Here is a 14510-nt window from a genome sequence, read left to right as displayed (position 1 = left end):
TAAATGGTATTTTTACCATTTTAATTGCACTTTCAAATAGCTTTCTTATTTGCTAGTCTATAGAAATACAGTTGATTTTTAAATGCTGATCTGTATCCTGAAATCTTGCAAAGTTTTCCTGTTCTAGTTTCTTTGTAGATTTCTTAAGATTTTCTGTGTAAACAATCATGTCATCTACAATTAAAAATGCTGCTACAGGGGGTGGCCCAGTGGTTGAGAGTCCGCCTGCCGATGCAGGGGACACGGGTTCGTGCCCTGGTCCGGGAAGATCCCACATGCCGCGGAGCGGCTGGGCCCGTGAGCCATGGCCGCTGAGCCTGCGCGTCCGGAGCCTGTGCTCCGCAGCGGGGAAGGCCACAACAGTGAGAGGCCCGCGTACCACAAAAAAAAAAAAAATACCGCTACCTTTTTCTTTCCAATCTTTATGCCTTTTATTTCCTTGTCTTACCAGTTGCACTGGCTAGGAATTCTAGAACAGTACTAAAGTGGAGAGAAAGTGGACAGCCTTTCTCCTGCTCTTAGGAGAAAAACATTCAATATTTCACCATTAAGTAGGATATAAACTATAGGGTTTTTTTGTAGCCATACTAGAGTTTTCATAGAGGGCCGTAACCCTGATTAAAATCAAGAGACATTAACGTTAAGGCTGGCACTTTTAGTAGAAAGAGACTGTCTTTGAGATTTATTTATAACAGCTTTTCCAGGCATGGGCCAGAAGCCAGCCTACATTAGAATAAGCAAAAAGAGGAATTGGTTGTTATGTGTAACAAGAACGTCTGCGAGTCCCTCTGCTTCAGGCACAGGGGGATCTGGAGAATCAAAATGTTATCAGGATAATGTCTCTCTCCATCTTTTCACTCTCTTTTTACATGTTGACTTCAGTCTCAGCAGATCTTCCCACCACCTCTCATCACCTTATTTTGCTAAAGATGTCACAAGCAACTCCAGACTTGGGGCCAACCAACCTAGCAACTCTAGTAAGAAAAAAGGGCCTCATTTTTCAATAGTTCTGAAAAAGAATTCTCAGGATTCATTGTTTGGACCAATTCAGGCCACATGTCCATCCCTGAACCAATCACTGTGGCCAAGGAAATGGAATGCCCTGATTGGTCAGGCCCAAGCCACATGCTCCTCCCCCTTGGAGATGCAGTCAAGCCCACAAGTCTGAAGGACTGAGAAGGGGAGGGGCAGTTTCCCAAAGAAAATCAGAGTACTGTTGCTAGAAAATGAGGGAATGGGTCGCAGCCAGACATAAACCACAGCTGCTAACGCCCTCGTACAGAAGGTCTCTCTGTGTTCCAGGTCTGGCACTAACACTGGACCTCTTTAAACTTCAGTTTCCCCCTTTGCAACACACAGGCGGTTATTCCTGCCCTTCTTGACCCTATCTGAAAGGTCCAATGAGACAGTGCACTGGAAAGCTCTATCTAAACTGTAAAGTGCAGTGCACATGTAAGGAAGGGGTCACAAGGATGATTACTCACCCATCTATCCATCTGTCCTCTTCTCTCTCCCTCACAGAGCACCTGAAGAAGCCACTTGAAGACTACATGGCCCTTTTCCCCAGCGTGAGGATTCTCCGAACCAAGAAACGGGAAGGGCTGATAAGGACCCGGATGCTGGGGGCCTCAGCAGCAACTGGGGATGTCATCACATTCTTGGACTCACATTGTGAAGCCAATGTCAACTGGCTCCCCCCCTTGCTTGGTAAGGGAGGCTTGCAAGGTGAGGTAGGCGGCCTGGAGTGAGCCACTGGCCTCCAGTCCTGCTTTCTGCAGGGAGTCATCTATGCTACAAGGCTTCCCTTGCCTGCTTGAGATGCACCCAGCACAATGCCAGGTGCCATGAGGGTATCAGGCCCTCAGGAGTGCTCAGAGCAACCTTAAAAGTTCTGTCCCTTCATTTTACAGAGGAGGAAGCTGAGACTCGGAGAGGGGAAGTGACTTGCCCAAAGTCATAAAGCACATTAGTGTCTAGTGACATGATTGCTTCTCCCAGGTTACTTCAGGTGTTATTGGAAAGCAAGCCAAGGCTGCCTACTGCTAAGAGCCAAATTGTAGGGAACACCATCATACCAACTTAGAACAGTTATCATTCACTGCACTGCTGCTGTGAGCAGGGGACGCTGTAAGCTTTGTCTTCAGCCCTCACAAAACCATGCCAGGTCGAAAGTCTCCCCTTTTTATAATAGAAGAGACTGAAGTTCAGAGATTTTGAGTGACTCACTTGATCCCTTGGGCAATAAGTCACCATCTTAATAAGTCACTTATTAAGGGCAATAAGGGCAATACTAAGGGCAATAAGTCACTTTGATGGTGTCAAAGTCACCATCTCTCTGGTTCCAAAGTATATCTTCTTTCAGGATTCCACACTGCCTCCCTAAATTCATTTCCTCTTTGGAGAGTTTCTGACAGCTCTCAGGTAAGGGCTCCAGACAGAGGGCAGCGTGATCTAGGAGTCATCCACATAGGCTTGTGGACAGAAGGGAGACACGAGGCCTGGCTGCTGGGCACTGAGGTGCCTCAGGGCGGGTTGAAGAACCAGGTCTGAATCCCTAGGCTCTGAGCTTTGAGGAAGGCATTGAGCTGCCGCTGACAGGTGGACGCTGAAGAGGAAATGTCCTACTGGGGCTGGGAGTCAGGTGAGGGACAGAGATGGGGGCAGATTGGGGAAGATCTGTCAATCCAGAGAGAAAAGTGAACACCTCAAAAATGGATGGGTATGCTCTCCGTAACAGAAAGCATAGGGAGCAAAGAGGACTCGAGTTTAGGGCAAACTTGAGTGTGTATCAGAATCATCTAGAAGACTTGTTAACACACAGAGTGCTGAGCCCTGCTCCACAGTGGTTGGTTCCGGAGGTCTGGGGCGGGGCCTTAGAAGCTGCATTCCTAACAGCCTCCGGGTGGTGCCAGTGCTGCTGGTTCAGGGACTATACTTCGGGGAGCACTGGTTAGGCCCCCATTCAGAAGTGAGGACAGAAAGCAAAACCCACACGGTTTAATGGGGTAACCCAGCAAGTTTGTTTCCTAACACAGATCAGCATGAAACTCTAATTAATATCAGATGATATGCTTCTGACCCCAAGGGTCCAGGATCCCACTGGGTTAGGAAAAGGATATAACCCAGATCTTCTGGTAAACTGTTTACCTAATTAAGCCAAGAGATCTGCATCTGCCTCTCATGACTGAAAGAGAACAAAAAAGAGAAAAGGCTTCACTGTAAATCACCTAATTGGGACTTCCCTGGTGGTCCAGTGGTTAAGCATCCGCCTTCCAATACAGGGGACGAGGGTTTGATCCCTGGTTCAGGAACTAGGATCCCTCCTGCCATGGGGCAACTAAGCCCACATGTCACAACTAGAAAGCCCACGTGCCACAACTACTGAACCCATGCGCTGCAACTAGAGAAGCCCACACGCCATGACAAAAGATCCTGCACGCTGCGAGGAAAGATCCTGTGTGCCGCAACTAAGACCCAATGCAGCCAAATAAATAAAATATTTGTTTTTAATTTAAAAAAATAATAAATCATCTAATTTATAGTCCTGAAGGAACATCGCGTTGGGGGGGGGGTCATTCAGTGACTCATAAAGAGACTGAAGTGGTAGAACACGAAGCTGAGCTTGCGGTTAACAAGCCTTAAGCCTTGTGTTAACAGCCTTAACTCTGTTTCTATGGAAATATATGAGGGTAATTTTCATAATCTGCAACCATACATGGAAGAAACATTCTTCCTCTTCTTTTTCCCTTTTTCCAATAGAAATGTGAACCACTGGTGTAGATGTAAAAGTCTATCCCTGCTAATATGAACAGCTGACCGAGCCCATCACAGCTTTTGTCTCTGAAACCATGAACATGCACAGTTCACTCTGCCTTCTTTGGAGAGTAGGCATTTCTGAGCCTGAAGGGGATTCAGCTCCCCTGAAAGGAAAGCCACTGTTGTTCATCATTTTCTTCATCTCTATCACCACCATCATCACTGTCATCATCATTATCATCATCATCGTCGTCGACATCATCATGCCTCTGCTAGTCCCTTATCTTTTTTTGATCACAGCCCACATTTGAATGTGACTGGTAAAGCGGACAGGGCAGGCCTTATTATCCACATATTGCAAATGAGAAAACTGAAGGGCAGAGAGAATGAGGGGGATACTCCCCCTTCCAGCTCCTGCTTCTGAGCTACTTTCAGCGATCCTGGGCACAAAGAATGTCAGCAGAGGGCTCGTCACGTGCTCGAGGCTAGGCTAAGCATCTTGGCCCCATCGTCCCACTTGGCCTTCACAGAGATCCCAGGAAATAGGTGCTGTTTTCCTCCATTTTGTTGGCCAGGAAACAGAGGTTCAGAGACATCAGATAACCTTTTCCAAGGTTATACTGTTCAGAGATGACAAAACCAGGGTTTGCACCTGGACACTGTGTCTTCAAGTGAGTACAGCACCATGGAATGCTACCTCTGATGCCACCGCCTTGACCTTACACCTCCCCCAATCAGCCAGCATCCAGCAGAGCACTGTGTCCTCAGCACACACCCTCTCCGGAAGGGAAATCCCTCATGTGGCCATGAATTATCAGGAAGAGTGGCCCTTTTCTAGATCTTTCCCTGGGAAGATGCTTCTTCCTTAATCCCTAGGGAACATGTCCACAAGGCAGATCCAGGCTCCACCCCAAGCCCTAGGGGGGTTTTTTAACACACCCTCGGTGCTTCTGGCACTGGTGGCCCCAGATCTACACTCGGGGACACGGCATCAGAAGCACCATTTCTCAGTTTTTTGACCATGTGCCACAGAAATACATTAGACATGTCAATCCAGTACACAAATGTACACACTGATGCAAAATGACTGAAATATTTCCCAAAACTACTTTCCCTCATCACCTGGAATGCACCCTGACATTCTTTTTTTGCTTCACTACAAACACACACACACAGTTTCATGACCCACCTATGGATCGTGTCTTGCAGTTTAGCAAAAGGCAAAACTTTTCTTTGCTTTCTCTCCTGGAAGAAAAATCTGCTATGGCTTGATGAAGCCTGGGCCCTAGGCAGCTGCCAGCCTACCCTGGCCCTACCAGGCTCCCCATTCCAAGACTTGGACTTGACTCCTGGCCCAAGCACAGCCCACTTGCCCCTCACGGCAGATCATCTGCCCCAATCAGTGGCACCTCCTGGCTGTAGTCAGGGCTTCTTGGCAGGAAGCGCACTGAAGGGCAGAGAGTGAATTTTATGCAATCAGCTTCTCCCTGGCTTGAAAGGGACATAGAGCCATCTAGGTTAAGACCCCCATTTGCTATCTTGAATCACCTTGCCTGCAGCATTCCTGCAGGGCAGAGGTCCACCAGGCCCTGCTTGCACACCTCCAGTCCTGAGGAGCTCATGGGATAGTCCGATCCCTCTTCAGTAGTTCTGACTGTTGGAAAACGTGAGCTGGACTCTCTTGCAAGGACCGTTTGTTCTCTGATGGCAGCTACGAGGTGTTGGGGAGCTTCAGGGACAGGCAGTCTGCCATGAGGGGCAAGTGCTGGAGTGCTGGCTGCTGAGCCACAGGTCAAGTTCAGGACTCGGAATGGGGAGGGCCAGAACAGGGACCCTCCCAGAAGGAAGTTAATCTCTTTCCATAGCAATGCTGAGCATGACAGACACCTGTGCTCAACACCTTCAAGCATTACTGTATCCAGTACTCCTGCAACCAGACCCTCTTCTCCCCGTTTCACAGAGGAGAATGCTGAGGCTGAGATGTCATTCATGTAGCTGGCCCAGGGCCCTCTCGTGGACGGCAGGATGGGCTGGGAGCCCTGGTCCATCTTGCTTAAAGCTTGTGCACTTGCTTCCTCACGGATTCTCAAACTCGAGTGTTCAGAGAAATCACCCAGGAAACATGTTAGAAGTGTGAATAAGTTGCAGAGCAGGGTCATGCATGTAGCTGCTCTCCCATCCGGCCTCCTTAATGGGCATCTCTTGGCTCCTTCAGACCGCATTGCTCGGAACCGCAAGACCATTGTGTGCCCAATGATCGATGTGATTGACCACGACGACTTCCGGTATGAGACGCAGGCGGGGGATGCCATGCGGGGCGCCTTTGACTGGGAGATGTACTACAAGCGGATCCCGATCCCTCCAGAACTGCAGAAAGCTGACCCCAGCGACCCATTTGAGTAAGTACAAGTGACCCAGGCCGGTCCCAGTGGCTGACCCCAGGGAGCCCTCCCCAACACACACGACTCAGGATCGCCACCTCCCCCAAAAGACCAGTGCAGGGGAGCCAGGGCAGACGTCCCCAACAGAAGCACAGTCCCTCCCAGCTCGTCACAGAGCCTTGGCTCACAGACCACCAAGCTGATCACCTCTTCCTTGCCCACCCCGAGGACTGCCAGCCCGGGGTGGCAAGCCCAGCACCCAGTTGTAATCATCATCATTGTCGTTGTCATTGTCACCACCATTTATTGCATACTTTCCAAGTGCCAGGCGCAGTTCCGAGCACACTACACGGTGATCTTATTTAACCTCCAACAGCATATGTAGTAAAAATTATGATCCATGTTTTCCAAATGGGGACACCAAGCCTCCAAGAGGTTAAGCAGCCTGTCCAGGTCACACAGCTGTGAAGCGGCAAAGGCTCAGTGCCTTGCGGGCCTGTCTGCCTCTGGAGCCGACTTTCCCATCCATCAGTTACACCCTCTTGGAAGTAGCAGGGAAATAGCTTGTCCCACGGTGGAAGCGTGGGGTGCGGGTGTGTGGACCGGACCTGTAGCATCCTGGAATGGAAGAGCTAGCGGGAGCCTACAGGTAACGGACTCCAGCCCCTTGCAGATAAGGAGACTCGGGCTCCAGGACAGGGAGGGGCTTCCCTGGGGACACAGTGGGCTAGTGGCTAAGCCAGAAACAGAGCCCAGTGCCCCTCTGGTACCCCAAGCTCCAGAAGGGTCTCTCCTCCCACAGTGGGCTCGCCATCCCTGCAGCTGTCACGTGAGCCACTCCAGCTCTCCTGCCAGAGGTGTGGAAAGACCTCTGGGTACAAAGCCAAAGTCCAGCCTCTCCAGCTGTATTGGTTTCCTGATTAGTTTCCTAATTGTCGCTGCAGTAATAAATTACCACAAGCTTACTGGCTTATTAAAACAACACAGGGGGGCTTCCCTGGTGGCGCAGTGGTTGAGAGTCTGCCTGCCGATGCAGGGGACACGGGTTCGTGCCGCGGAGCGGCTGGGCCGCTGAGCCTGCGCGTCCGGAGCCTGTGCTCCGCAACGGGAGAGGCCACCGGGAGAGGCCACAACAGTGAGAGGCTCGTGTACCGCAAAAAACAAAAAAAAACAAAACAACACAGGGACTTCCCTGGTGGTCCAGGGGTTGGAGCTGCGCGCTTCCACTACAGGGGGCGCAGCCTCAATCCCTGGGCGGGGAACTAAGATGCCACGTGGCGCAGCCAATAAATAAAATAAGACGACACAGCTTTATTCTCTTAAAGTTCTGGAGGTCAGAAGTCTGAAAGGGTCTGACTGATTTAGTGTTGGCAGTGCTGCGTTTCCTCCCGGTGCCCCAGGAAGGGATCCATTTCCTTGCCTTATCCAGCTTCTAGAGGCCGCTCACATTCTTTGCCTCATGGCTCCCTCCATCTTCAAAGCCAGCAACATAACATCTTCCAGTCTTCCCCTCCTCCCTCTCCTTGTCTCCCCCTGCACCTCCCTCCCCCTTCCCTCTCCCAGTCTCTTGCTTCCATCATCATGTCTCCTTCTCTGACTCTGACCCCCCTGCCTCTTTCTTCACTTATAAGGACCCTTGTGATTACATTGGACCTATCCAGGTAACCCAGGATAATCTCCCCATCTCAAGATCCTTCACTTAGTTACCCTTGCAAAGGCCCTTTGCGGTGTAAGGCAGCAGAGTCACAGATCCCGGGAATTAGGACACTGGCTTCTTTGGGAGGCCATTATTCTGTCTACCACCCCTGCCTAACCACGGCTTAGCCCCAGTGAAGTCCAGCCGCTCTGCCTCACCCTCCCCGTCTGAGAAAGAGGGGTTGTTGGCGGCTCAGCCATCTTCATGGGCGCAGTTCACCCAGGGTTTCTGGGGGGCCCCTAATGCTGTGAGCCCCAGGGAAGGCTCAGAGGTAGGAAGAGGTGGACTTGCTTGAGGAAATGGAAGGTGACCAGGTCAAGAGAGTAGCATGAGCTGAGAGTGGAGGGTGTGAGTGGATCCCCCGTGCTTCCTCAGCGGGCCAGACGTTTGTGCTGTGGTCCTGACCTCCTGTATCCTAAACATGGTCAAACACTACTATCAGAGCCCTTCTTAGGCCACAGATATGGTCTAGCCAACAACGCATCGTGCAGCCAGGTCCTACCCCAGTATGGCCCAGAGTCAGCCCCCAGTTGTCCTGAATTCTCGGGAGAAGAATGCTAATAACAGGAGTCACTAACACTTGGCCTGACATGGCAAAGCAGTTCCGGCTGACATGGCCGTGCTCGATTCTCACAACATGCCCTTGAGCGTTGGTGGGACTCTCTCCACTTGATTGCTGGGGATCCTGTGGTTCAGAGAAGAAACGACACTTGCCCAAGGGTGACATGTAGTAGAGGCTGGGGTTAGGCAGGCTGCTCCAGAAAATGGAATTTCTAGGGGAACCAGAACCCCCTTTTATGGTTTGAATCTTTGCCATAAGGCAACTCATAGGCCCTAGATTTGAAACGTATGTCATGGTGGGTCCTGGCCCATTCAGTCTCCTCGTTGCAGGATGAGGGAGGGGTGGGTGCAGGTCGTGCAGCTGGTTAGAAGCAGAGGCCCAGCTAGTTTTGTCTGCAGTCTCAGTCTCCTCATCTGGATATTAAAGGGGTTGGCCCAGCCCTAGAGCAGGGACTCTCAACCGTGGCTGCATGTTGCCATCACCTGGGGAGTTTATTTAAAACAAAGAATAAGAAGAAGTATAACGGATTCACTTTGCTGTACACCTGAAACTAACACAACATTGTAAATCAACTGTACCCCAATAAAAGTTTTTAAAAAAGAAGAAGAACCACCCATGCTGCCCCTGAGTCCAGTTACACCGGAGTCTCAGGGTGGGGAATTCAGGCGTCAGTTCCCAGATGATGCTGACATATGGCCAAGTTTGAGAGCCACTGGCCCAGATGCTTCCCGAGGGACTCTCCATCCTTTGTACCCTCCAGTTCCTTCCAGAAGTCTCTCTTCTGTGTTGCACTCAGACAAAACCCCAGGAACAGGCCACTGAGAAATCCTGGTCATTGTCTGCACACCTCCCCGTGGTGCTCAGCAAGTGGGCACGCTGCAGGCACAGAGCCGTGTCGTGATATTGGGAAGACACAGGCTTTGGTGGCAGCTCATCCACTTACTAACTACATGCCCTGGAGCAGAGCACATTTTTGAATTTTAAATTTCTCCATGTGAAAAGAGGGCTAGTAATAGGGCTTTGTGAGAACTGGTGATGGTGAGGTGAGTGGCACACATTAGATGCTCAGAATTGTTGTTATGATTACTGTTGAACACAGCAGAAAACAGACCAGCCTAGAGGAGAGGCTTCCCTCTGGAGGTGAAGCCTCAAGCATCCAAAATGCCTTACACCTAATATCCTACCTATCCTACCACGTCCCCTGCGGCTGGCTTCCACCCAGGCTGATGCTTTTGTGCAGAGTCTTAGGTTTGATTTACCTTGGAGCACCGAGCCAGAAGCACTCTCTGGCCCTCCAAGCATCACGGCTCCAGCCAGAAAAACCAGAAACCCTACAACCTTCATAAGACAGAAGAAAGTTGATACTACTAACACCTTACTTTCCTATAGTACTGGTTACTTTCAAAACTGTACTAGCAGTGTGAGCCAGCAGGTGTAGCTCTACGTCCCTGTGTAGATGGGGAAACCAGCTCAAAGAGGTTAAATCAGCACTGTCCTATAGAAGTATCGTGCGACTCACGTATGTACTTCTGAATGTCCTCCTAGCCACGTTAAAAAAAGGTAAAGGGAAGCAGATAAAATTCATTTTAGTAATGTATTTCATTTAACCCAGTATATCTAGAATATTCTCATTTTAACATGTGACCAACGCTTTCAAATTATGAATGAGATCTCTTCTGTTCTTTTCTTCACGTTAAGTCTGGGAAATCCAGTGTGTATCTCACACTGCCAGCACCTCTCAGTTCAGACCAGCCACAATGCAAGTGTCAGTAAGATGCATGTGGCCAGTGGCTCCCATACTCAGCAGCACAGGGCTCCGGGGCTAAAATCTTCACCCCAGACCCCACCACAGGTTTGGGGAGAGCTGAGGTTGCAGTGAGGATTTCCCCGTTTCTGATCCGGGCTCATGAGGTCAGTGTGAGGAGTAAATTCATTTTGGTAGTAATTTAGCTCAGTACAGCGCCTGGCAGACTCAAGGCCTCGGTCAGTGATCAAGGGAGTCCTTTCTAAAGGGGTCCCCTCCTGTGCTATCAGGGCCCATCTACTGCAGGAAGCCTCGCAAGGCATGTGGGTTAACTCACCTCTTTCCAAGTCAGTCCACTTCCCCTGAGCGTGCAGTTCCCCAAGCCAGGAGGGGCCGTGGAGGTTGCTGCTAGAATGGTTTTCCTTGGAGGGTTTGGAGTTTTCTAGGGGAGTCAGACAAGGCCACAGCCACTCAGAGAGCTTTTCGCACAAAAAACACTGGTGGCCCCTCCCAGGTGCTGGCCCCACGGGAGGTGCCGTGGGGAACTTGGGCAAGCCACACCCACCGCTTGATCATCTCTGCCCCCGAGCTCGTGCTTTCTCCTGGGTGCCTTCCACTCCCCCAAGCTCCCACTTTGTTCCTAGCCACCTCGAATGCCACCCTCTGAGCATCCTTCCTTGACTCTTGCCCCAGCTTCCCTCCTCACCCCGAAAACCTGAAGGCAGACGCTCCCTCCTTTCCCGTAGCGTTGCCTGCGCCTCCCAGAGGCCCTTGTTACACCCCACCTGTCTTCTGGGTCCTCCTCTCCTGAGGTGGCTGCCCTGCCATGCTGGCATCCCCTAAAGATTCTGTCTGACCCTGATTTACCTCCAAATTCTTCCAGCATCTGCTTCTCAGCTGGTACTCGATGAAGAAACGAATGAGAGAATGAATGAGCGGAGTTAATCTTATCCCAGTTTAACTGAAAGAACAGTGACTGTGGCTTCTTCCATAAACTCTCAGCAGAAAAAAAAATATCTATGCTGGGATTACAGAGTGAGAATCATCAAACAATCTTACCCAAAAACACAGACTCCTAAGCTCCATTCCCCCAGAGACTGTTTTGTAGGTCTGGGGTTGGGCCCGGGAAGCTGTATGTGTTTTCATCTCTCTAAGACATTCTACAGCCTAGACAGGCTTGGAAAGACCTGATTCAGATCATTTAATCAATGGGAAGACTAGAGATTAGATATAGATGTGCATATCTATATGGTACAGCTACAAGGCCCACAGGGAAAAAGCACTATGATTTCATTTCACAAGTATTCTTAGGTGTTAACCACGTAAAGGATTTTTGGGTCCATTGGTTAAAATGTAGCATTTATGAAGAAGTATAGGCAAGAAGGAAGAAAGCCAGCGGCCTCACTCAGAAGGGCTTTGGATTCCCTGCTGGACAAGTGGGCTGTGTTCACAGAGTAGCGGGGAGCATCACCCCTGGGAGAACAGCAGTGCCCTAGAGCAGGATACCCAAGGAGCACACGGCCAAGACGTCCGCGTCTTCACACCAGGTTCTTCTTCCCGCAGGTCTCCTGTGATGGCCGGCGGACTGTTCGCCGTGGATCGGAAGTGGTTCTGGGAGCTGGGCGGGTACGACCCAGGCTTGGAGATATGGGGAGGGGAGCAGTATGAAATCTCGTTCAAGGTGAGCCCTTGGGAAGCCCCTTTGTCCTTGGCAGGGTGCCCGTGGCGCCTGTCCTGGCAGGCTGCCTGCTTAGCGTCTGTCTGAGCCTCGTGAACAAATCGGGAGCCGCCAGCCACTGCTTGCTGTGTGTGTGTCGGTAGGGGGTGCGGAGCGGAGGCGGCAGCGTGGAGATCCTCAGGTTGCCAAAGGCTGGCCTCAGCCACAGCTCTGGCTGGTGTTTGCCTTGCATTGTCCCTTCTCAGATGACAGTGTTGGAATAAAACAGGCCTCACTTCCCCAGAGATGGTGTGTCTCCCATTGAGACGACCAGCCGACCAGCAGAGGGGAAGAGAGAGCACAACGGCCGAACAAGACACGTGGGCCGGCAGGAAGCTCTGCTCTGAGAATGGTCCCCTGGCCTCACAGAAACCAACTTGTCTTTAGTGGTTCCTGGCCACCCCTCTCGAGTCTTCCCTTTGTATCTGTCTCTGCTGGAGTTTGATGTACAGAGACCAGGGGCGAAGAGCTTGAGTTGTGGGGTCAGAGAAGCCTGGGTTCCAATCCCAACTCCATCACTCAGTTGCTGTGTGACTTTGGGCAAGTTAGATTACCTCTCTGAGCTTTCTTCCCTCATCTAAGAGAATAATCATACTACCTACTTTACAGAGCTTTTGTGAAGATTAAATGAGATAATAGCTAGAAAGTGGTTAGCACCCAACCTGGGGACACAACCAATTAATAACTGGTAGAAATTATTAAAGAGTCAGTGAAAATATATTTACTGTAACCTATTAGACCGGCCCATGTGCTGTAGAAGCTTCTGACAATGGTGATAAAGGAGGTGATGGTTACTAGTTAACTATGCAAACTTCTGAGGCCCCATTCCTCCCCTTTTTGTGGGATTTTTGTATTGATCTCAAGTGAAGAACAGAGGCTTAGTCCCTCTGAGGGGAAGGTTAGCTTGTCCTGTGGCCCTGTGGTCGGCCAGGGCCTGCTTCTAACACCCCTAGAACCCCTGGTAAGGCATATCCCCAACCCATGAGGGATGGCCAGCAGCATAACTGGGCTGGGCCCTGTGAACGCGCCTGCCAAGGAACCCGGATGCCTGCCAAGTCGGGCATCAACTTCTTAGGCAAAGGACCATTGTCACACACGGCAATTAAGGTTTCGGCGCCGGGGTTAGATTGCCTAGGTCAGGTCGTAGCTCTGCTACTTCGTACCAGCTGTGTGATCTTGGACAAAGAATCCTTAGCCTCCCTGAGACTCAGTTTCTGCTTCCATAAAATGGGTTTAATGATACTTTAATTCTCACAGGGTTGTTGAGAGCATTAAATAAGTCCATTCTTGTTAGGATGACTTAATAAATATCCTAAAAATTATTTTCATTATTGTCATTGTCCTTGTGTATGCCACTGGGTGAGCAGTTCAGAACTGGGGGACATAAATTCTTGATTAGCAAGAAAACAACCTGTAATTCTACTGAAACATTATTTTGGTTTGAAAGGCAGTCTATGTCCATTTTACCTTCAGACTTCTGAAGTTGTCTCCCATAAGGGGGCCAGCCCCCTAAATAAAACTAATATTAAAATCCAGGGGTGATATTAAAAATATTTAACAACAACGATGACACAAGCACCAATCAGTCAGAGCGGATGCCAGCTGTCAACAACTGTGCATCCACCCTGCTGTGCGGCAACTCAAGTGCAGCCATGATCAGAGCTGGCAGTACCCTGTGTGGAGCCCTTCACAAGTGTTGGCTTATTTAATCCTCAAAGCAACCCTAGGAGGGTGGTATCATTATTATAAACATTTCACAGGGGGGCAGGTGGAACTCAGACCCAGGTCCCACACAGCTGACACTAACAGAACCAGGACCTGAACCCAGGTCCGCCCAACTGCAAAGCCCATGCTCTCACCCGCCATGTTGTATAGGCCTCTGCAGGGACGTGAGAGCACTTGAGAGGAAAACTAGCCTAAGAGGTTGGCTGTAATCTCTTACTCTTTCTTCTCAGTTTTTGCCTCCTCCTGGGGTTAACTTACTAGGATATCCTGCAGCCTCTCAATGAAGTGAACTAGTAACAGTCTAAGTCAGAAATAGGTTTGCTCTCCCAGCCAACTCTGATCCATCAGTAGGAGCTGCCCCAGTTCTGTGTTAATATGTATTGTGAGGCTGTGTTTGAGCTTATCAGAAAAGGAGTGGTGATTGATTAGTGATGTCTGCCCTGGGTGCAGGTTTGGCGAGCGATGGCACATATGTCATTTATTTAGTATCCCTAGCCCATGCAATCTAATTTTCCAAATGTCACATCCTTACAGTGGAATCACATACAAGGAATCAGAAGAGTTTTAACTTCACAGTTCCTCAATCTGTCAATTAAACAAACTTAATTTATGAAGTTTTCTACTAAGTTTTTTCCCAGAAATGGGCACATCAGTGTTCTGAGTTCTCACCAGAATGTAAACTCCAGTAGGGTAACCATCTTTGTCTGTTGTATCCCAAGAACCAACAGGGTTGCCTGACCGGGAGAAGGCACTTAATAAATAAGTGAATACTCTGAATACTCAGAGCAGGTGTAATACTGGCCAGAACCAGCCTCCTTGGTCAAGAAGTTCCCCTTCAGAAACTCCCTCCGTGGAGAAGAGTGATTGGAGAAAAATGAGCACAAAGGAGTTTCTAAACCCAAAATAATTTCAGTCTTTGCGTTTGAAAG

General features: G+C 49.9%; 1 protein-coding gene across 6 annotated transcripts in view; it reads left to right on the top strand.

Annotated features, from left to right (window-relative positions):
* Positions 1-14510, top strand: part of GALNT10 (polypeptide N-acetylgalactosaminyltransferase 10) — a 225326-nt gene that overhangs the window by 180594 nt on the left and 30222 nt on the right. For all 6 annotated transcript variants that reach the window (XR_003427703.1, XM_027081475.1, XM_027081472.1 and 3 more), the window contains 3 exons: positions 1522-1707; positions 5972-6155; positions 11703-11820. Coding sequence is in view for 5 of the 6 variants with exons in the window: in XM_027081475.1 (XP_026937276.1) it covers positions 1522-1707; positions 5972-6155; positions 11703-11820 (488 nt within the window). In the remaining variant the exon portion in view is untranslated. The remainder of the gene's footprint in view (positions 1-1521; positions 1708-5971; positions 6156-11702; positions 11821-14510) is intronic.

This window comes from Aethalodelphis obliquidens, unplaced genomic scaffold (genome assembly GCF_003676395.1).
Source record: "Aethalodelphis obliquidens isolate GAN/ISIS:26980383/991018 unplaced genomic scaffold, ASM367639v1 scaffold45, whole genome shotgun sequence".
NCBI lineage: Eukaryota > Metazoa > Chordata > Mammalia > Artiodactyla > Delphinidae > Aethalodelphis > Aethalodelphis obliquidens.
Note: the sequence above shows the minus strand (reverse complement) of the source record. Positions and strands in the feature narration are given on the sequence as shown.